General features: G+C 33.3%; 6 protein-coding genes across 6 annotated transcripts; 1 reads left to right on the top strand and 5 right to left on the bottom strand.

The window, feature by feature from the left end:
- Nucleotides 1-262: 262 nt before the first annotated feature.
- HELRODRAFT_193467 (hypothetical protein) lies at nt 263-7,899 on the bottom strand. The gene is made up of 21 exons (XM_009027781.1): nt 7,627-7,899; nt 7,348-7,384; nt 7,004-7,187; nt 6,800-6,868; nt 6,361-6,534; nt 6,180-6,211; nt 5,333-5,405; nt 4,761-4,836; nt 4,614-4,681; nt 4,403-4,496; nt 4,184-4,310; nt 3,705-3,888; nt 3,378-3,521; nt 2,796-3,041; nt 2,583-2,641; nt 2,192-2,273; nt 1,861-1,916; nt 1,316-1,609; nt 1,016-1,082; nt 697-776; nt 263-484 (listed from the first exon to the last, which is right to left on the bottom strand). The coding sequence occupies exons 3-21, from the start codon at nt 7,182-7,184 to the stop codon at nt 296-298; spliced, it is 2,295 nt and encodes a 764-aa protein (XP_009026029.1). The 5' UTR covers nt 7,185-7,187; nt 7,348-7,384; nt 7,627-7,899; the 3' UTR covers nt 263-295.
- Nucleotides 7,900-9,479: 1,580 nt separating this feature from the next.
- On the bottom strand, nt 9,480-10,637 carry HELRODRAFT_178923 (hypothetical protein; the record flags this gene model as incomplete). Its single annotated transcript, XM_009027780.1, has 1 exon — nt 9,480-10,637. The coding sequence occupies one exon, from the start codon at nt 10,635-10,637 to the stop codon at nt 9,480-9,482; it is 1,158 nt and encodes a 385-aa protein (XP_009026028.1).
- A 1,162-nt stretch (nt 10,638-11,799) lies between these two features.
- Nucleotides 11,800-12,174, bottom strand: HELRODRAFT_178922 (hypothetical protein; the record flags this gene model as incomplete). Its single annotated transcript, XM_009027779.1, has 1 exon — nt 11,800-12,174. One exon carries the CDS (start codon nt 12,172-12,174, stop codon nt 11,800-11,802), a length of 375 nt encoding a protein of 124 aa, XP_009026027.1.
- A 3,986-nt stretch (nt 12,175-16,160) lies between these two features.
- HELRODRAFT_193466 (hypothetical protein) lies at nt 16,161-20,558 on the bottom strand (the record flags this gene model as incomplete). The annotated part of the gene is made up of 3 exons (XM_009027778.1): nt 16,161-17,400; nt 17,552-17,820; nt 18,106-20,558. 3 exons carry the CDS (start codon nt 20,556-20,558, stop codon nt 16,436-16,438), a joined length of 3,687 nt encoding a protein of 1,228 aa, XP_009026026.1. The 3' UTR covers nt 16,161-16,435.
- Nucleotides 20,559-21,709: 1,151 nt separating this feature from the next.
- Nucleotides 21,710-22,800, top strand: HELRODRAFT_86185 (hypothetical protein; the record flags this gene model as incomplete). Its single annotated transcript, XM_009027654.1, has 2 exons — nt 21,710-21,889; nt 22,711-22,800. Coding segments are annotated over 2 exons (270 nt in total), but the record flags the coding sequence as incomplete, so codon positions are not given.
- Nucleotides 22,801-23,127: 327 nt separating this feature from the next.
- HELRODRAFT_86284 (hypothetical protein) lies at nt 23,128-23,877 on the bottom strand (the record flags this gene model as incomplete). Its single annotated transcript, XM_009027671.1, has 2 exons — nt 23,128-23,353; nt 23,627-23,877. 2 exons carry the CDS (start codon nt 23,875-23,877, stop codon nt 23,128-23,130), a joined length of 477 nt encoding a protein of 158 aa, XP_009025919.1.
- Nucleotides 23,878-23,922: the final 45 nt, after the last annotated feature.

Raw genomic sequence — 23,922 nt, 5'->3', positions numbered from 1 at the left:
TCGTTTTTTTATTTTTCTCATTCATTCATTTTATCACTCAATCTTTCAAAGTATTCATCCATTAATTTATTCATTATATTCATTCGTTAATTGATTGATTGATTAATTAATTCATTTATTCACTTAATCATTCAACCAATCATTTATTCGTTGGTTCCATCGTTCGAACATTCATTCACTGTTCGGTTTTACATTCGTAACACGAATGACTTGGCAGCCTGGCTCGCATGCGTAAAATTAATAGCACGCAGACATCACGGCATTCTAACGGCTAAAACCGTCTTTTATTTTTCGATTAAAATTCATTTGAAAGCAAAAAATTTACACTAAAATGTACACATGGAAATTTTAGAGATAATAAAGTGCTATGGAAGAGAAGAGAGTAGAGATAGAAAGAAAGAAAGAGAGAAGGTGTAATAGAAAGAGTTGAATTAATCGGAGTCGTAGTAGTCATCATCGTTCTCCACATCGTAAACCAAAGCGGCTGTGTGATAAAAGAAAAATGAGAATTTATAATATATTAATAAAACTATAAACATAACCGCGCATACCAACACGTCTGGTCGATTAATTGAATAAATTGTTTTAAATATTAAAAAGCCTTAAATTGTTAACAACAGAAGAAACAAACAGAAAAACAACAAACTATTAACTAGCAGGGCATAAATGCATTAAATGTACTACACATAAAAGCACCTTACACGCATTTTGTTGTTCACTTGTTGCGTGTTCTATTTCATTATCAAAGAAAAACTCGTCATTATCCATTTCCCCGTCTGCAACGGCATAAAAATATTTAACTTTATTTTAATGACATTAATAATAATTATTGTTATTATTAATAATTGAGTATTATATATTTTACAAAATCATCTGAAGAAAATACTTCAGATAACTTTGCTTGGATATATTTATTTCAACTTCGATGCACTTCGCCACGAAAGTGATATTATCGCTAACAACACAGACGTTAATTCTTACATTAATTTTTAATGAATTAAATTAAAAAAATGACCTGATATATTATTAGATTTGAATTCCTGCACTGGCAAATCACTACCACCATCCTTTTTCGCTGGTGCCTGCATACATATTATAATGGCTTGCATTTAAAAACTATATAGAAGTTTAAATAGATTAGAACAGTAGAAATGAATTATAGAAATAGAACAATTCGAATGACAAAGAAATGTCTCAAAATTTCACTATGAAATGACTTAGTGTTACACTAGTTAAGTTTCCCATTTACATGAAAAGACTAATTTTATTTTTAAAATAGTTAAAAATATATTCGAATATAAAGAAGTTTAACAACTTCATCTACTTTCTTGGTCTCTTCAAGTTTTAGTTTTTTAGCCTTGCAGGCGCAATCGGCATCGTCATTATCGAGGACGATAACATTCTCGCTTTGCAGTCGAACTCCGTCGTCACCTCGTCCAGCGTCCATTGCATTTACGTTCGGCTTCCTCTCCATCTTACATAGGTTGAAGTCCATGAGGACGTCGTAGTTGATTTTGTTCGATAACTTCTTTTCATGGACAATTTTTTCTATGGCCTCCTTTGCTGTCAGAGCTTGCACTTTTGATTTGCATTTTCGAGATTTCCGTCTCTAAATATATTTAAAGAGTTATGTAATTAGTAAACTTGAAAGTGATAATAAAAAACCCGCTAAATTTGATCGAGTTCAACAAAATACGTATTCAAGAAAACATACCACGTACATACATACACACATATATATAAAATTATAAATATATATATATATATATATATATATATATATATATATATATATATATATATATATATATATATATATATATATGAGCATACTATAAATATATATGTAAAAGTAAAAACCTTCTTGAGAGGTTCAGGATTTTCAAGCAGTTCTTTGGCCTTCCTCTCTTCTTTCTCTAGAGGTGTAGGTTTCGTGTGATTCAAGTAATTCATCACGTAATTAATTATTAATTAATCCTTCGTCATAAATGGCATGTGAACATAAATCATTGAAAATTGTACAAAATCATTAATTTTTCAAGCACCATCAAAACAGAAAAATGTGAGAATAAACTAATGAATGAATGAATGAACAAATGAATTAACAAGAGTGAGTGGATGACAAATGAATGAATGAATGAGCAAATGAATGAAAAATTGAATGTAAATAATGAGATGATGACCGAGCAACCTTTCATTTCTTTCAAGAAATCAGCATTTTCTCTCATCCAGATGGCAGTTTTAATTCGCACCTCATCACTGTTTAGGATCATCTTTGTTCATGTTTGAAATAAAATATTCACGATATTCATCATACTAACGCATCTTAAACTGTGTTCAAATGTGTGTTTCTTATAAATAATTCTATCCTTTATCAACAATTATAACAGAAATTAGCTAGTCTACGAAAATTTGTTAAATCGCATTTATTTCCTAGCTTATGAGGTCCACATGAGATGATTCAACTTGCTAATTGAATCTTTCTCTTTAATACAACTTTCAGATCTTTTATAATTTTTTAATTTTTCTATCCATCCTTCATTCACATGTTTGTTAATTCATTCACTCATTCATTCACTGACTTCATCAAGTTCATCATCATCGAGACCGGTCAGATCTAACTCCCCATTGTTTTCCAGTTCTAAAAAAAAATGAGAGAGTGAGCGAACAAATAAATGAACGAAATGGTGGAAAGATGAATGGGTGAATGAAGAGATGGACCGATGTAAGGAAGTAAATTATTTGCTTTAGTCTGAAGAACAAACAGAGATCGACGAGAAGCAAGTTAGAGATACCGATGTTATTTTTCGAGTCAGCACCTCCCTCGTCATTATCATCATCTTTCTTGCTCCTCTGTAGACATTCATCAATGGACTCCTTCAGACCAAGGCTTGTGTGGTACTGCAGGTTATTCCTAGCGTCATTCGTCTCGACGTTGTTATAGCTGCTGCTGCTGTCGTTAATATTGCTGCTGTAGTTGTTGCCTAATATTTGGTCTAACTCGGCGGCCATCAGACTGTCGATGTCTTGGTCTACTATATCTGTTGTAAATGAAGATGAACAATTTAGTGTATGGTGAAAATTTTTATTTATATTTTCAATGGAAAATCCCTCAAATGTAGATTAAATAGTTTTAAAATTAAAATAAATTTATATGTTCTGGGTTCTACTAAATTTCAAATATTTGAAAAATCGACTTGTTTATAGTAATACTTTGAAACATGCAACATTAGCTCATGGACTAAATATTAAATATTTTTAATCAGCGTAGGTACAATAAAAATGTAACTCATCAATGCACCAAATATTAACGCTAGCATGCAGAAACAAATTTCGTGTTTGTTGGATTATAATTTTTACAAAGTCGAAAAACTCACCAAAACTCTCATTAGTGGCTGTAGTAGCAGCTGTAGTAGTTGTAGTAGCTGGAGTAGCTGTATCGTCACCGAGCAGATTCTGGTAGTGAGCAAGTTCTTCATCAAGTTCGTTTGTAGAAGGGGCATCGGTGCACCAGTCTACTGCTATTTATTATTTTTGTTATCACCATTTTCACCATCATTATTGCAACATGTATAAACAGCTGACAGCGGATACAAATCACTGCGACATCCACATCTCACATTGCAGGCAGTGTTAATGCTAACATACAACCCTAACCCTACCATTAAACTGTCATCATCATCATCATCAACACCATCCCTCACCCTTGCTATCGTCATCGTCGTAGGCAACGTCAACATCATCCTCGGCTCCCTTATGAAAGCTGTTCTTGAACTTTCTGTACTTTATATTTTTTCGGCTGATCATTTCTTGAATGGCTGCATCCAACTGAATCCTTAGTTCTTCCGCTTCTTCTAACAATTCAGGAAGGACACCATTCTCTTCCAGCTGTCAATCAATCAATCAATCAATCAATCAATCAATCAATCAATCAATCAATCAATCAATCAATCAATCAATCAATCAATCAATCAATCAATCAATCAATCAATCAATCAATCAATCAATCAATCAATCAAACAATCAATCAATCAATCAATCAATTTTAATCAAACAGAAAATTTCACAAGACAAATGTGAGGTTCCTTTCAAAAAGAATGCATCTGATACAGACGTCCAGCATCAAGCTAAACTATAGAGTAAATATAATGACGGCAACCATTTAGTGTTCAGTCAACCAAACCTCAAGTAATTTCGCCTTCTTCTTGCCCTCTGTGAAGCACGGTGGGTCCATGGTCTCTTCCAAATTTATCGTGTGAAACTCTTCAACTGTCAGCTTACTTGACGGGGTTTTCTCAAATTCAAGCAATCTGATTGGTTGATGATTTCATAACACTGAACATCTGCTCACAATTGTGAGTCGATGGTTATGAAATATGATTGGTCAGCAACAAGCACCCACCTCTTTTTAATGGTCTGCTCGCCAATCCTGACAACTTTCATCATGTCCTTGATAGTTCGATTGAAATCAAAAATGCGAGCTGCCACCAGCAGTGCTGCATGCCAATTTCATGATTATCATTCATTCATTTGCTTGCTTGCTCATTCATTCATTTGCTCATTCACCTCTTTCTCATTCATTCTTTCGTTCGTTCGAAAAATAGAAACGAAACCTGCTCCACAGATGCCTGACGGTCTCCTGCCTTGCACCATCCAATCACGACTCATCCGACCGACCAACCTGATGTGAAAAATTGATCCTTAGAAATGTTAGCATTTTAAAAAATTTAAATAATCGTCATCATCGTCAGCCAGAAGACCTTGTTAGCAGTCCGGCAACTTCCAAGGTCTTCTCGGGCAAATTGCAACTTGAAAGCATACTCTCGATGTTACAAACTTGGATCGGATGATAAATAATAATTTAATTGAGAACTTTTTAATTTAAGAATTAATTTCTCCCACACTATAAGCAAGGCGACCTATTTAGCCGAACAGAAAATTGATTGACGTGATATTGTTATAGAATGGTGTCATTGTGTGTGTGTGTGTGTGTGTGTGTGTGTGTGTGTGTGTGTGTGTGTGTGAATGAGCCTGGGTTTATTTGTTATGTAATTTTTATATATATATTTTCAAAAACTGAAACTTTTCTTAATAAACATCGTCATTCAGTTGCATCTTCTATCCTTTTCTTCTTCCTCTACATTAGATTTTGTCAAATAAAACATGAACACCAAATAAGTTATTACCATTCATGCTCATCTACATTTCGACTTGGATATCAGATGATAAGATAACTGTCGTAAACACAATGCAAATACTTAAGTAGTATTTCTAATACAGCAATCCTTCTACGTCTTTTTAATCAAAGTTTAAGAACTAATTGCTTGCTAACCGATGGCTGGTATAGCGATGTACAAATCTTTTGATAGTTGGAGGTAGGTGTGACCCAATGTGTAAACATCTGTCTGTTGTTCAAACACAAATTTGTGCAATACATTAACATATATAGATATATTCATTTGTTTATTATTCATTATTTCATCATTTATAAACAAACACACAAATAAATACAATGTGAATATATATTAATTAAATTATTGATTTATTTATAAACACCAACACATACACAAACAACACATACACACACATAATGAAAGCGAAAAATAAATAACGGAGAAAATATGTTTAAGCATGAAAAGTATTAAAAATAAACTAAAGTAATGGTTTAAAAAGACAAACAAATAAAAGAATTAATTAATTAATAGACTAGTTAATGAGTTAGTAAATAACTTAAGTAATTAATATGAAAAAAGAATAGACAAAATTGAGCAAATGACAATTTAACTTGAATATGGCATTCACTTACATTACACATCTTTCAGACATAAACATGAATATGTACATGTATGTATACAAAACACAAAATAAACTACATTACAACTTACAATTACATTATTACACCAATACATTAATTTAATATTATAATAATTCTATATACCATAAATTACAATACCTATATACAACAAAAAACCGTAAGTTCAAGGCTTAAAGTTTAATTTAGATTTAGACACATAATTATAGTAAGAAAATGATCAAGAAAATGAAACTTAGGTTCCAAAATTACTAAGAAATAAAACTTTATTATTATTTTATTTATGTTTATTAGTTTATTAAATATTTTATTTTATAAGATTTATGCACCTTTATAAACAATCATTCATTCATTCATTTAAACTTACACCAAGTTTATCGCTGAAGTCTAGCAGCATCACTGAAACAAGAATAAATTTTATTGATTTAATATGCTTGTTTGGATTAATAATGGTCAGACAGCAAGAAAATTTATTCGTATGTATGTTCATAAATATGTATTTTGAATTAATATTCATACACGCCCTTATTAACATTCATCGAGCTAACAAGGCTTTTTTTCTGTCCTGCAGGCGATGTAAAGGCAAGCAGCGGCAACGTGAATTGACCTTCGACCTTTAGTCAGACTCTTACTTACTGCCAGCTTAAAGAAGTTGTATGCCATGTCCGCACAATGGGAACTCAAATTCAAATTTGAAGCCAGTTTCTGAATTCGATTCTTTCCTTATGAAATAATTAAGCAACTAAATTTAATCAACATGCAAACAATTGTAAATAAGAAATGATATGAATTATATTGTGAAGAAAGAAAAAAATTAAGCTACTATGAAAAACCATTTAACTCAGTCAGTATGTCAATATAATACAATAGAATACTAAACTGAACAATAATAATAATAATACAATAGAGCAACAATAACATTGAAATAAATAAAAAGTGGTATTGAAATGATTTATAATAAGAAATAATTTGAGAAAAGAGTGAAACCATTTTGAAGGGTGACATGTCTTGAATCTCTGCCATAGTTTCGCGAACCACCAGCGCTGTTGTGTCTGCCTGTGCTCAAAATAATGACAATTTTCATTCAGCACAGAACACTTCCAAGTATTATCCAACATCACAATTTCAGTTCAATATTAATAACTTATTAAAGATTCATTTGCCAAAGCACGTTTGACATTCCTAACTAACTTTCAAAGCTGACAAACTGGCCAATGACAGAAGCTCCCCCTGTTGCATTCTCCTGGAATTGAATCTCTGACACGATGATTTGATCCTCAACCACAACACCACACTGAGTGCAAACTGCATTCCCCCGAGTTTGGTCTCTGTCAATATCTGTGCTACCACAATTCTTACAGACTGATGACATCTTGTAACAAATTTGACCATTTAAATCACAAAATTTAAAGAGAAGTTCAACTAAAATGAATTTCAATTTGATAATCATTAATTCTAAACATACAGATGCAACTAGGTATTATAAAAAGTGCAAAACAACTAAAAACAACATTCATAAAAAAAATTAAAATCACTTTTAGCTGTCTTTTATTTCCAAATATTTCTTAATTACTGAAATTTAAATTTTTAATGAACGTCAACTTCTTCTGCATTTAAGTGATATTTTGATGTAATTATAGAAGATTTTAAATAAACTTTAATAAAAAATGATTTCATTCAACTTCAATTCAGGCATGGTATTTTATTAATTTAATTTAATTATATTTAATTGATGGACATGATATGAAAATTGAATGAATCTAAAGTAAATGCTAGAGGCTTGACTAATAAAATAAAATAAAATAAATGTATACCTCTGTACCATATAATAATATAATATAATTAAAATAAAAACTTTTAGTTTTTCTTTTTAGATTTTTACTTTTAAATTTTAATTTTAGATCGATCATATAAGTAGAAAATAGATTTATCTTTGTAAAAAGTTTTGAATCAGTGTGAATTAAAACGCCAAATATTTAAAAAAATTTATTTTGTGTAAATTAATTAAATAATCATAAAAGAAACGGACATGCACAAACATTAGCGATAAAAAGTTGTGAAAAATAAAAGATTACAACATTTAAAAATGGATTTTAAATAACACAATTTTTATCTATGTTCTTGACTCATGAAAATTCAGGAATCGTATATGTATACATATAAATATATATAGAGAATTAACAAATGTCTTTAAACTCAGAACTCTTGTAATATCATTAAATATGAGCATAAATGAAACTATTGACTACGCATTTATTTGTTCATTCTTACAAACACAAACCCACACACACACACACATATATATATATGTATGCATGTATCTGATGACAAATCAACTATTTGCACCCTATATAGTCAACTATTTGGACCTATATATATTACCATTATCCAACTGAAAATCAATCAATCTTCGTTTAGCGTCCAGACCCAGTTTTCCCCGAGGTAGGACGTTGTTTCCTTTGCCATCAAATTTTTTGCGCCAAATTAGGCGATCAGTTGTATAGAGGGGGAAAAGACTGAGAAGACTAACTTTAAATTAGTTAATCAACCAATATATATATATATATATATATATATATACAGTACAGATATGTGTAAACACATATTTGTGTGCCTATTTAATTAAATATGTCAATAGTTAATTCATATTAACTATTGTTTTAATGTACAATTACATTTTCAAATATTATGCATTTGAATTAATTTTAAGTAGAAATACCTAGTTATATCATCAAATGCAGATATAACCTTAAGAGCAGTTAAAAGATACATAATTTATTAAATCAAACTTTTTCATAACCAAAAGTGAAAATTTAAACAAGAAATAAAAAACAAATCAAACAATTATATTAATCAGCATTATGTACATATTAATAAGTCGTCAAATATATTTAACACCATAAACATTTGGACTAAAAATTTTTATATTATGTATATATATATAAATTAAAATCATTGGGATAGAATTGAAAATATGTACAATTTCAAGTATATATGGCAAGGCATACACAAACATTACAAGAGTTTCAAGAATTTAGATAACAACTCACCAATCAATTCATTCAAATTACTCATTGGCTTCAATTTTGTTACACCTTTCATGCATAAATTTATCGTCCAATTCAATTCATAACATATTATTCTAAAAATTTATATTGATAAGTTCAAATTTTTCAAATCATGACTGTTAATTCAGTTTTTAAATTGCACACACTAAACTACTTACACACACACACACACACACACACACACACACACACACACACACACACACACACACACACACACACACACACACACACACACACACACACACACACACACACACACACACACACACACAAGCACACACAATATATAATTCATTTGTTTACTTATATACATACATGCATTGTAAATGTGCATTAATTTGCATAATATATTTGTGCTAGTGTATGTGTTTATGTTGTCATTAGTGTTTTTGTACAAAAATCAAATAAGCATTTAGTATCACACAGAGCATTTTCACCACACATGTACATGTCCAATATTAAACCAGCAGAAACAGCAATAGTAACAAACATCTAGATCTTATAAATTAATTTCAATAAATAACTTTGCTACAGCCATTCAAACCAGATGATCACAAAAGAAAAAAGTAGGAAAACTAATCCTGATAACTATTTGTTTACCAATAAGGATGTCCAAAATCATTATCAAAATCAAGAGGATTTCTAAAGACAACGTCGAGACTCTTTTGGCTGGGGACGACTTGATTGTGAAGAATTCTTGAACCATTAAAAACATCTGATTTAGTACAAGTATTATGCATGTTGTTATTAGACTCTATCAGCTTACAACTTATCTTGTAATTAAGATTTGAATTATTGTCCCAAAACTCATTACCAGACTCAGTTCTGTAACAAATAGCAAACTCAATGACAATAGAATCTTTAGAAGAATTATCACCACTCGATTGCACATTCATGTTGTTGTTGAGTGGGAACTGAAAAGAAAACAGTTCATGATTAGTTCCTCCGACAGCACTAACGAAGTTGCACTGAACATCCATGCTAGTCTTCCAGCCATCTAATGTATACCTCAGCACCACTTCCTTAGCACTTCTCACATTTCCTGGACAGCATTTTGTCTCAACCGTCCCACAAATGAGTTTACCTACTTGGGTTTTTATGCTGGCTAGAGATACATTCATCTGTTCAATATGATTGTGAAGTGCCAGCAGATTCAAGTGAGGCTCCTCAAAATTAACTAAAATTAATTTATATTCTGGTTCCCAGCTTGTAGGACTTGAAGTTGTTGATGTGTCATCATCATCTATGAAAGCATCTGATAGTGTCTGCTGGATCTTTTGAATTGTTTCAGGACTTAATACTGGAGGAACATCAGAAGGTTCTGCAGCCATCTTCACTTCTGTCAATTCTTTACCTAACTCATCAGCAAATGATATTTTTCTAGGTATTTTGATATCAATTTTATTGTCCACATCTTCTAAATTTAAGGCAAGTTCACTAAGGTCCCAATTGTAGGATTGCTCCCACTCTGAAATTCGAATCTTGTCTTTCTCTTTGTCTCGATTAGTTTCCAACCTAGCATCTTTGTATTCGTATCCAACATGCAGGCTGCTGTTATTCAGATCTTCTGCTGATGAGGCCGTCTTCTTCCTATCACTTCTTGAGTTTGTTAAAGATTCGGTTTGAGTTGAAGATGTGAATGATGAGCGATAACTGTTTGATCTCGATGATCTAGACTCCAACCAGCGGTCGGATAACAGCTCAAAACCCGGAGGACTTGAAGCCAATAAATAACTTGGAAAGTTCAGAGCCATACATAAGAAGTGAATAAATGCAGGTTTTGAAAGGAAACATTTATATTATTTAATTATTTTCGACAGAACGTTATATTTTAAATATTTGTGCAATATTTGTACTAAATTTTTTAAATGAAACAAGTGGCTTTGTTTAATTTCAAGAAAGTTCAAACGAACCACGAAGTTCACAAACGTCTACCATCTTAGTTCAACTGCATAGACCTTTATTTCAATGCAATTATCATATTATCATACTTTAATGTCCTTTTTCTAGCGTTTTATAAAGTACCAACTCACGAATTTATTATAACATAGTTGCAGTAATGTATATAGACTAAGTATATTATTTCACACGGTGCCCTCTTTCTCACTTAACCATAAGTTGACTGCATCTAAGGCCTCCAAACGCAACAACATCTTTAATTAAAGCACTCAGTGGAACGATTTTAGAACGGATAGGAAATTCATTTGCAAATCTACAAAGCCATTGGCTGCCCCAATCATACAGTACGCTTGTCCACAGACTCCAACATCAATCTGTCAATTACAACGGCCACAGCATTACGAGTGATCACTGGCTGCCACAACATTGCTTCAGAACGACATCTGCTCTCCGAGTACCAGCAGCTCTCCGTGAGAGAGCATTCAGACCTTCTCTCCTCTCAATACTACTATTATGCTACAGTCCGCAGCACCCTTGCCACGCCATTCTAACAAACCTCTTAATCTCATGCTTAAAATTAGAAGGTAGCAACACTAGAAAGCAATTTATTTACAATATGATTATAATCAGACAGCAGATAATCTGCTGAGAAGACATCTATCTTTCAATTTATAAAATTTCTTATTTAATAATTGAAATAACATCGGCTAAAACAACAAGCACAAAATGAACGACGATGAGCTACACGAAGAAGCAATTTATTTATTTATTTAATATTTATGAAGATGTTATATATATATATATATATATATATATATATATATATATATATATATATATGCATTATATAACATTTTAACTTTCTATGTATTTAAAAATCATTATTTATATTTTATTCTAAAAATGATTGAAACAATTTGTTTTAGTGAAATGCTAAATCATTTTACTACAATTTTAATAAATCTAGTTAGAAGTTGATAAAATATATTTAAAAGTTGTTCATAACTTCGCCAAAATTCAACCCCAAACTGCCATATTTCCTTGCGCCCAGTTATTTTTTCTTTTTTCATTACCACTCCTAGCTCTTCGAATCAAATGATCGTTCAAGAAAGCTAACTTGGTGCGATGACCAATTCTATTTGAAAGCTCACTGAACGTATGTCCTGGCTGGCTCTTGATTTCCATGCTTTCCTGTTCCAGGTCATAATAGTTATTATTATTGCTGTAGTTGTTGCTGTTGTTATCGCCGCCACCATCGTTGTTATGTTCGTAATAAACGGCATTAGAAGTACGAAGATGCTGCTGATGAGGCGGAAGAATGGATGAAGCGATGATGCTGCTGTTATCAAAACTGAAAAAAAGTATCAAGAGGAGCAAATATTTCAGAAACATTTTCGAATTTTTGTTTGAACTGCCCTTAATATTTACTAAGATGAAGATGAAGACGATGATGACAATCTTTTATGCGTTTACTTTATCAAGGATAAGAGGAAGATGATGAAAAAATAATGATGATGCAGATGTTTGCAATTCTTGTTATGAAATGATATTGAAGATATTACAGAGTCCAAATAACTGTGATTATGAATGCAGTGTGGTGTTGCATCGCGTTTGATGTTGAACGATGACACTGGCGCTGACCGAGAAATCTGATCCCTTCTTCTGAGAACTAGGTCAGTAGCTGCGTGAGAATAAATTTATTTTGAAGGTATAATTTAAGCTTGAAAACATTCAAAATCGTTATAATGGAAACATTTAAAAACAAATAACTTTTATATCGAGAAAAAATCTTACATTTAAAAAGTAATGAAGTTAAATTGAATTTGTGGTTTTGGGATCGTTCGTTCGCACATGTTTATTCGTTCTTTTATGTTCATTGGTTCATACTGTTCATTCGTTTGTACTGTTAATTCGTTCATACAAGTTTACTCTTTCATTTATTTGTCCAACAGGCTCATCAATCAATTAACACTGACAATGGTGACTTACATGAACAAATATCAATCATTTTCTCTCTTTATCTCTCTCTCTCTCTCTCTCTCTCTCTCTCTCTCTTTCTTTCATTCAGTAGTCAGTTTTGAAATTATGCAATATATATTATAGAAAGAAATATCAGCGGCAAAAAAGACCAACAAACACTTTGCCTTTGATACAGTTGATCATACTATTTTATTGAGGCTGCTAGATGATATTTTTAATATTACAGATTCTTGTCAATCTTGGGTTTTTCTTATTTCTGTAATCGTTTTTCCTCCGTGGTTCTTAATAATTCTACTTCTGAATAACTACCCTTACTTTTGGGGTACCTCTGGTTCTATCCTTGACCCTCTTCTATTTATACTCTATACTTCTGATGATTCCTCGTTGATGATTCTTATATTTATATTATATTTTATATAATATATATATTTTATTTTTTATATTATATTTATATATAATAAATATAATATAATATATTATATTTATACTTATATTTATACTTCTTTTCAATCTCAATCTGAATCTCAATATGAATCTCAATATTTTTCTTAATAATCTATCTCTATGTCTTTTCTCAATTATCGCTTGGTTTGACTCTGTGTGTTTTACATTTAATCCTCCTAAATTTGAATTAATTTGTTCTAATAAATCTATACACTCTATTACTATTTCTTCTGTTATCTTGCCTGATTCTCTAACTCTTGACGCTTCTCATAAGTTTTGTAGTCTAGGCTTTATCTTTGATTCTAGCATGTCCTTTAAGTAAAGCTTTTAACTCTGGTGCTCGTCTAGTTTCTCGTGCCAATTTTTTTTTCTCAAATATCTCCATATCTTGTTCTCTAGCCCTGGCTACCTATAAAAAATAGAATAATTATTAAAATTTGCACTTTAATGTTTAAGTCTCAACTTAAATTTTTCTCTAAGTAGGTACTTATCAAAAATATTAATTGAACCTAAACGCCCCTGTATACTATCGTCTTCTCGTTCTCACGTCATCTTAACTCCTGTTAAACATTTCTTTGCTAAATCTGCTTTTGCTTTTTCTGGCCCTTTTTCCTGGAACTATCTACCACTTTCTCTGACTACTTCTCCATCACATACGAAGATCAGAGCAGATCTCAAGACCCATCTGTTTGCAAAGTTTGCTGATGAGCGCTGTTGAAAATCGCCGAAATAGCGCTTTACAAACTAATTGATTGATTGGTTGATTAGTTAGTTTATTGATTGGTTGGTAAATTATTAATTAATTACATAAAAAATTAATTATTGGGTAAAATCTAAGGTAAACGCATCTGGAAATTTTAAAATGTAAATAGTTTTTTGTATCTCAAATTCTGAAAAAGTTTGTTCCTTTATTCATTCGTTTGTTTGCTTGTTCGTTCGTTCGTTCGTTCGTTTGTTCGTTCGTTTTTTTGTTTGTTTCGCTGGACTTGAGCTTCAGTGGTAGAATGTTGAAAGTTAAGTTAGATGAATAGGGAAATCCGTTGAAGTCAAGACGATTTAATAAGAAGATATGATGTGCTCCGTTCACAAGTCGTCCGTTTAACTTTACTTATTTTTCCTCCTCTCTTCGTGATTGTATATATATTTTTGATGTTGTTGTTATTGATGCTATGTTGAGATGGCTTTACGCATACTTAAGACTTACATTAGTGATAAATAAATTTATTAATTTTAGTCAATTAAAAAACGAATAAATTAATTAATAACAATTAAACAAGCAAAACAATAAATATTCCTTCGACAGTTATAATATTAATAAATTGTGCGTCGTGATGAATCAATGGTTGAAGTCCCTGGCCTCCCTGCTGCAGTGGCAGGATTCGAATACAAACACACGCAATCGTGTCATGCCTGCTCTTCCCGCGTATTCAGACACGTCAGAGGCAAGTGCCAGAGGGAGAATGACCTTTAACCTTTTAAACTTCTAATTAAATAATCATTCTAGTGTATAAATTCATGTGGAAAAGATGTTATTGTATTACCTTTGAAGAAATAAAAACAATCAAAGATAGTGACGCTGCTTGTGACGCTAATGATGTGTTTATCTTCCGAGATTATATTTTAGTTGATAAAAAAAATATAGAACTAATTTTTATCGACGCAACTGAAATTTAAAACGGTCACACTTGTTTCATATTTCCCAATATATATGCTCTCCCATACATACATGCATTCATACGTACATGCTTACGCATACATCCGCCCGCTCTAATATAAATGTATACAATGCGTTGTTTCAGCGCTCACATGTGTCTGCCTGATGAAATTGGAATTAGGTTTGAATTGCGTGCAGATTGAAAATGATTAAACTAGTTAATGAATTATTCATCAGCTCACCATTACGCTGACGATGATGACCTAAATTAGAACTCAAAGATACTCAAAGAATTCGAAGATAACATATACGATACATGAGAATGCACAAACATTTTTAAAGTGCAACCACAACAACAACAACAACAACAACAACGAACACCAAAACAACAACAGTACAACTTAATACAGCTTATTCATTTGGAATAAATCGTAAAGAACAAATTTGGCACTATTTTTAACGTTGTTGGCAAGGCAATGTTAGTTATTGTCGCCATAGAAAGTGTGCTATGATGATTCAACGCCTGCTTACGTTCATTTTATTATTTTAGTTTACTTTTACAGTTTTACTTGTAGCCATTTCACTTATAATTCGTGGGATTGTTTATATGTTTGTTTTTTGTGTTTCTGTCTGTCTGTGTATATGCTTGTGCGTAGTTTTGTAGATGCAATCTAAGTGCCCGTCTATACGTTTGTATATTTAATAATGTTTTTTAAATTAAAATTTTAAAAAATCAGGAAAATTATTTTAAAAGGAAGTGCCTGTTCTGTCATGCTGTCGACATGACGTTAACAAAGATAATAAATAGAAACAAGGTAAGACAAAAAAGTCCCAGCAGGGTTCCAACTGACCTTCCATCACTGTCATGTTAACTTTACCGCATACGGTCTGAAAATTTTTGTCTTTTTTATACATGTGTGCGTGCGTGGTGTGTGAATGTGCAATTTCCTTTTTGACGATAATGTCCATGATGATAATGATGATGATTGCAATGTAGTGATGTGATGATGACAGCCAATCTCTTGCCACGCTTTAAAAAATTCTTCTACCTATCTGAGTCTCTGTCAGGTTGATCGAAGCAGTTTGAAACAAAATTGAAACTTAGAAATAATTTTTGGCACTCTAGCCCACGTGGCTAAAGTATTAGAGGCAATAAATTACACGAACTATTTTCGCGATGAAGCTCATGCGGTTAGCCTTGCACCTATGATTATACACATATACATAAGCAAATAATGTAACTATTCGGTCAACAATTAATAAAAAATAAATGTATGAAGAATGTTGAGCCAATTTTTTTAAATTGTTTTATTAAATGAATTATTTGAATAAAATTTGATGGAAGAGTCCTTATAAAAATGGATGTTTGTCACCAGTCAAACTTTTCACAAAATTAACATTTGAATTTACTTTAAAAACTTATTGAAGTGACATTATCGGTGTAATTAAACATTTGAATTTATAGTTTAATTATTATACCTGCATATGTTCATTAATTTTTTTCATCGTTTTTAGCGAGAAAGTTTTTAATTTTTTCAATGTGAGACTTGCCTCGGATGCATCCGCCAGAAGAGATCAGAGCTCAACATATCGAACGGACGTGGAGTTGCTGGTCAGTTGGTATTGTTTATTCGGGGGTGGTCTGTAATTGGGCGAATAAACTGAAACGAGACCCTGCGATTTATTCCAATTATTTTTATCTTCGTTACTGCTGGTTGTACTGTCGACCTCTCGTTCGGTCTTGCCAAAAGTCTGTTTTGAAGCAAGCTGTGAAGTGTTGGAGGCCATCATGTCGTTGGCGTTCTGTGAAATGTTAGGAGTCATGGAAGTCCCGATGCTGATGTAGTGGGTGGGCTGGTTCTTCTGGGTGGTGGCGTTTGAACTGAAGTTGCTTGATTGCGTCACTCCGTTGTTAAAAGTTTTGTGGCTTTTAACGGGGGGTTGAGGATCTGTTTGATAGCATTTAGATTCCATGCGCTTTGTAAATGCTTGCTGTTGTGGTTGTTGCTGCTGGGATTTTCCGTAATTTCTAGGCGATTTAAAGTAATCCCCATGGTTAAGTTGTTGTTGATGTTGTTGATGCTGGTAGTTGAAGGTTTGCAATGGATAATGCGTTGGTTGATGTGTTGGCTGATGTTGCGCCTGTTGCTTCTTTTGTTGAACCTCAGAAAATTGTTGAAGGAATTTAGAATCAGCCGCTTGTTGGGCGCGATGTTGTTGTTGCTGATTTGGTGAAAAATTGTCGATGAAAGACTTCTGCGGCTCATTTGCTGGTTCATAGTTACTGTGCTTGTTATGGCGACAGTTATTGAATGCGTCATTTTTGTACCTGGCTGCCTCGTTAGTTTCTATTGTTTGTGTAGCGCAGCTGAACTGGGTGTTCGACGGATTGGTCATGGTTTGTTGTGAGAGTTGTAGGTAGTTGTATGAAGAATTGTCTAGTTTTTGTTGTTGCTGATACTGTTGCTGTTGTTGCGCGTGCAGTGATTGTTGGTAGCGTAGTGCTACCAAACTTTTCGACCGCGTTGACGATACATTTTCTGAAACAAAAATTAAACAAGAATTAAGAATAACGCATCAACTAAAAACTATGCGCACATCAAATTAATGAAAATTTAGATAATTATTTATTTTAGATTCGAATTTTTTCAAACAAATCACAAAGTTAAATATAAAAACAATTCATCTAACCGTCCAAATCATCAGCCGGCATTTTTTGCGTTATTTCTTTTGTTAATATTTTTGGACTGGCAAGGCTCGGAGACAACCTCTTCAGCTGTTTCAAATGTGGCGACGAAATTTGTTGAAAATTTTCTTTCTGACGAATGGGGGTAAAACATTTTGCTATAGGCGTGGGAGAACTTTTTGGGACTTGTGAAAGTTGATGGGAAGAAATCGGAGGAACAGGTAGAGATATTGGTGACTGAGTTTTTAATAATGCAGGCGTGTGCGATCTCTGACTGTTTGTGATTGGCGTGGATGGAACCGATTGGAACGTTTGTGGCTGTGATAGAGAAGGTTGTGTCTGTTTGCATTGCTGGCTTGTTTGGATAGAAAGGCGGTTGGATGATTCAATCTTCGTTTGATTTGAGTTGGCGTTATTCGAAACTTGTGAATGGTATCTACAATAGTTTAATGAATAAACGTAGGTTATGTCTTCTAATTATTTAAAACCAAGATTAAACATTTTAAAATATTGACGGCTTTAATATAAAAATTATAAAATTATAAACAAAAAATTTCACTTGTATGCGCTCAATAGCTTGATTCTCATAACTTGATCAGTAAACATCCAATCGAGGTGTTGCACACGAGACATTAACGATTCCAACTCGAACTTTTCAAAATTTACAAGTTTCATCAAATCAGGGATGTACTTCAATCGTTCTGGCCGGTTGTAGTCGATCCACTTGGCCACTACTTGTAGTTTATTCTCTTCAGTCATGTTCAAATCTTTGTGGGTTAACAGATTAACTAAAAGATTCTTGGAAAGTTTTACGACATGTTTCTTGTTCCATATTATATCAAAATTTTTCGCGATTCTCTGCTGCATTTCTTCAATAATTTTGGTCATCTCACAGTTGTTGGCTATCAGAAAATGAAGCATGATGTTGTCCAAGTTGCTGGAAGTAAGCAGATATTCTTCGCACATCTTTAGCAGCACGAGCAGATCCAGACGTTTTGCTACGAGGATGAAGTATGTGACGTTGTTACTATCCAGTTGAATGTCTGTCGTGTATAGAAAATGAAGCGTATCGGCTATCACGTCTCTAGGAAATTTGGATAAATCAATAACTGCGATTTGTTGAAAATTTTCTTGCGATCCATCATTGGTGTCGCACTGAGGCTTGTTGGCCTTGAACTGGTATGCTAAGGAAGAACTAAAACTGCTGAGTACTGCTTGATGTGCCATTATTTCGCCGTCTTTCGTTACGATTGCTACATCGCATTGAGTTTGTTCTAACCAGGAATCGTGCAAAATTTTTACAACATTTTTGACAGTTTGATCGTAGCCGAGACCGCTTTCTGATAATTTTGGCTGCCTATCTTTGTATTTTTCAATCAAATAATTTACTACGCCGATTGGTTCGTACAATCGTTTCATCGGTAAATTTGACGTAACATACATACGAGACTTCTTATTACCAGACCTCAGTGATGGCTCAGCAGGCATCGAATATATTTGAACTTTATCTATATTATTTGGTCTTTTAGATGAGAAGGTGCGAATAGTATTGAGGCTACTGCGGCTCATTTTCATTTTCGCCATTTTGTCACTTTCTTTTATTGTCGACTTCATTCTCTCAAGATTCTTTGGCCCATCATACATTTCATCGTCAAGATCTTCATTGGAAACACTAACCAAAACTCGACTTAGTTCTGTTTCTTTCAAATAAGGATACATATTCAGGAAGGGTTTTTGATGTTTCACGGTCGACACAGTGCTGGATTGGCCGTTCTTCTTCAACATTTCTTTGGCCAACGATACGAAAGACGTTCCTTTAGGAATTGAATTGTTATTGAATTGAGACATTTTTTTGTAATTCTCATTAGTTACACATTCGTCAGAATCATCGGACCCTTCGCTGTAAGTGCTGTTGTAAAAAGAATGAAACTTTATTTCATCGGTTTTTTCTTGTCCTGATGAACTTAATATGCTATAAGGTTTTATATTTGATTGCTTCTTATTTTTAGGAGACTTCATTTTCTCTTCATCACTCATGCAATTGTTTGTGTTGAATTGACTTTGAGAGTGAGTTTTCAAACCTAGAATGGACATTTCTTCTTCAGGTTGTTTAATTGGTGAGTCAACTTTGACTTTTTCATCAACTTCAAACATCTCTAAAGTTAACGACCTAGGAGTCTTATCTTTTAAAGATTTAACCCTCTTTTTATGCTTATGCTGTTGATCTTGGTAAGACACTCTGTAGCAGACACCACTTTCGACTGACGGTGGTCTTTGGTATCTCACACCTGGAACAAATGCACTCATCGATAATTTCTTATTTGAACGACGTTCTGATACAGTATCTCTGGAGGAAACTTTATTCTTGGAGTTAAATGCCATCATTCGGGTTGGCGGAATATTTCTTTTCGTCGGCCTAGTGATGCTCAGTTGACTGTTGCTGCTTATGCTGGAAACTTGTTTCAACGCATACTCGTCATTTGCATTGGATTTTTGAATTTTTTTAGCAAGATGCACATCTAAAACTGGAGTCTTGTTAGCCAGACCGAGAAACAGCGCGTCGAACCTGGCGTGTGCCTTTTCTAAAACTCTGTTACTGGAAGAAGATCTTTGAGCTGCAGTTGGAACGAGGTGCTTTGCAACCATATCACCGTGGTTTTTAAATTCATTTTTGTCTGTGTACATTGCAAAATTTTTCCACATGTTTTGATTTGCTTCTTTTAACGGAGCATTGGTATTATATTGGTAGGTTCCGTTGGCGTTTATGTATCTATTAGAAGACATCCTTAATTGTTGTTGCTGCTGCTGTTCAATAAATATTGGTTCCACATTCTGAGGAATAAAATCTCCATTTGGTATGTAATTAGTTGGCATGTTGTTGTCGCTGCACAATTTATTCATCGTTTGATGATAGCCGAATGACGGGTCGAAATTTTCTTGGTTCGCCATCTTCGTCGATGACGATCTGCAATCAGCGGGACACTTGGCAAACAAAGACTGGTTCAAATCCATTTTTGTCGGTCCAAACGTTGACATAAGTCGGCCGCCCTACCTTACTTTAAAATTCGTTCAAGCAATTAGAAAGAGCACTTGAAATATTTTAAAGTGTTGTAATGAACAAAAGGTGCAAACTGAAATTAGTAAGAAAACGTTACTAACGTAGAAACTTGTCCTTTTAATTCCTTTCCACTCTTCTTTCTAAACTTTTTCAAAAACAACTTATTACTAACACGAATAAAATAATATTCAAAATTCTAATTTCAGAAGCATCTTGATTGCCACAGACCAAACTCAACACTATACGAGCCTAACGATCCCATAGCTATTACGTTAACGAAAGCGGTGTTGAATGATTTAAATACAAATTATAACAAATCCGTCCGTATTAAATATTAACGAGTTGAATTAAAAATGAAAACATTTAAAAAAATTTGTTGATAAGATAGCTTGCAATTACGTTAATTAAAAGATGACGTTTAAGAGAAAATAAAACATAGTACCATAAAAAAACACATTAATTATTCCTCAATGCAGGCCTTATATTGGTATAAGAAACACGAGGCATGAAGGAAATATACTAGAAACATTCATTAAAATAGCTACGATTTAAGTTTATATCAATATACCGACCAATCTATCAATAAACCCACCACTCAATCTATCATTTAATGAACTACAACATACCTTCGGCAGCAGAATTTACACGAAATCTAGAGCATATATTAATTGAAAACCAACAAACAAAAAATTAACAAAAGACACGGTCGATCAACATTTATTGAAGTTAAATATAATACACCAACAGCAATATAATACGCATAACATTGTTAAACTGCTGATGATTGCCTGCACAAATTGGATGACTGAGGAAGCATTGGCGTTAATATAACTTATAAATTAAATAATATCAAACAGAACAAGCTCAGATAAGTAGGATATGACATCTGTTTGTCCATTAATAACATCTGGATCGCATCACATTATTGTGGCATCATGTCGTGTCTTCGAGATATCAATTCTGATGCACAATTTAAAAAAATTATCAATCGAACCTCACCACTACCCTTAGATTCGCTATCATTTCCAATCTAATCAATACCATCTTCATCATTAACAGGCGTATTAAAGATTACCGTAATCACCATCCTTGCAATCCTCCTCTCCCTAATAAAGCACATAACCACGACCAGCAGCAGCACTATCATCATGGCATCAGGGACTTGCGTTGTTTGCTGCCTCACGAGCATCCATTTCACTGGCAACCTCCTCATCATTACTACTTTTACAGGGAACACCCCCATTATTTTCATACTCTGCCCCGACCTCATCATTATCATCATCAGGTTTCTTTGGCATGTCACGATCGTTGTTGTCATTCTTTCTTTTTGAAGACGATCTGTCTATCTTCTCATGAGATTGTGATCTATTCAATTGTTTGTTGAAATTACTGTAAACATTCATTTCAATTATTAAGCACCAAAACATGAACATGGCTAGAGCTATTTTTTGCTCATAAGTAGATTCAAAAAGCCCACCAGCTTTAATCATCATGCTGCTGTTTTAAATGTTCAATCAATCTGACTCTAACCCTACCTCGAGTTCTTCCTTGAAGAAGGTGATCCAGAATTATCTCTCCTTCTTTTTTCTTGTCTGTCTCTCGATGACCCACTTCTGCCTCGCCTGTCCCTCGATGACCCACTTCTGCCTCGTTTTCTGTCCCGCGATCTTGACCTGCTCCTGTTTCGTGACCTTGATCTACTTCTTTGTCGGCTCCTTCTCCTCCTCCTCCGACTGCCGTCATCATCGTAGTCGTCGTCACGTCTGTATCTGCCACTGGACCTGATGAATTGAGGGAATGAAAGCGTGATACATGATGCTGGGAGATGAATGTGCAACACGAAACATCCCAATCCACCAGAGATAGCATGCATCACATTCAAATGTGTCAACACCACTCAACATTGTTTGGTGATTTTCCACATCATCACTTTTCAAATAACTTAAAGAAAAAAACAATGATTACAATGTTGTTTGTTGACAATCACAATGCAAACATTATTAAAAAAGAAATGTTCAACAACATACAAAATTAAAACATACATCATCATCATCTTTGCCTTCCCTTGCAATTATACACTCATCTCACCAACTTATATGAGATCAGCCTCACCATCACCATCACCATCTTAACCACAGTTGCCTTTATACCATTAACAACTCTACAACACAAAACCATTACACAACAGCCTGCTGAGGATTGGATTATGATGGGTTTTTAATTTTATTCATTTTCATTATTTTTATAAAACCTGCTTGCAACTTTTTAGAACATAAATTTATAAACCAAAAATAATAATTGAAATAAAGTTGTAATTGTTACATTAGCATCAGTATATTCAAAGTAATACAATCAGACAATTTATTCATGTAAGATTTCTTTAAACATTCTACCAAACATTATTCTACTCTCTTTTAACTGAGTTATATATACTTTTATAACAATGACCGTCGGTACAAAATAACAAACAAATGTATAAACAAATTGAAAGGTTTTATATAATAACGAATTCAAATACTAAGTTCAGCCCGAATATAATAAAAATATCAAAAGTGGAAATAAAAACCTTCTGGAATCGGGACTGAATCGACTCCGATTCCTTCCCACTCTCTCACAATCCCTGGCAAAATGTCCTCTCTCCCCACATTGATAGCACCTCAAACTGGAATCAAATCCTGTTCGACGATTTGATCGTTCTCTAGCTCTCGGTAGCGCCAACGTTATTTTCAATCTACTGTTGCCAATTACTCTGTTTTGCATACAAAAATAAGATAAGTTAATTTCTTTTTAAATTATAACAAAAGCAATAAAATTGGAAATCTCTAATCTAATTATTAACAACACTGATTAATGATTTTTTTTAACAAAAGAAAGTTCTTTCCTGACCGCATTAATGAATCGTTAACAATTAACATAAATAAACAAACCCAACAACGATGTGATTAAGATTAAAAACAATATTATTTATTTTATAAATACAATGAAGCCTGCAATCTAAAATTTTCAATTAGAATTGAATTACTTTCCATTGAGAGCGTCCATAGCTTCATAAGCGTCAGCCCGCCTCCTGTAGACAGCGAACCCAAAACATGGCGGCGTCCTGGCCAGCCAAAGTTCGTACATCTCCCCAAACTTCTCAAACTCCCGTTCCAAATCTCGTTTGTTGCAATCTGGCGAAATGTCGGCGATGTGCAATCTCGTTCCGTTCCGATCTTCTTCGTAGTCGTCTTCGCTTCTGTAACTTCGACTGCGGGATCTACTTCTTCGACCCATCCCTAACTTTAATTCACTCGACAAAGACGAAAATAAAATTAAAAA

This window comes from Helobdella robusta, assembly GCF_000326865.2.
Source record: "Helobdella robusta unplaced genomic scaffold HELROscaffold_50, whole genome shotgun sequence".
Lineage (NCBI taxonomy): Eukaryota > Metazoa > Annelida > Clitellata > Rhynchobdellida > Glossiphoniidae > Helobdella > Helobdella robusta.
This window is presented reverse-complemented; position numbering and strand designations above follow the sequence as displayed.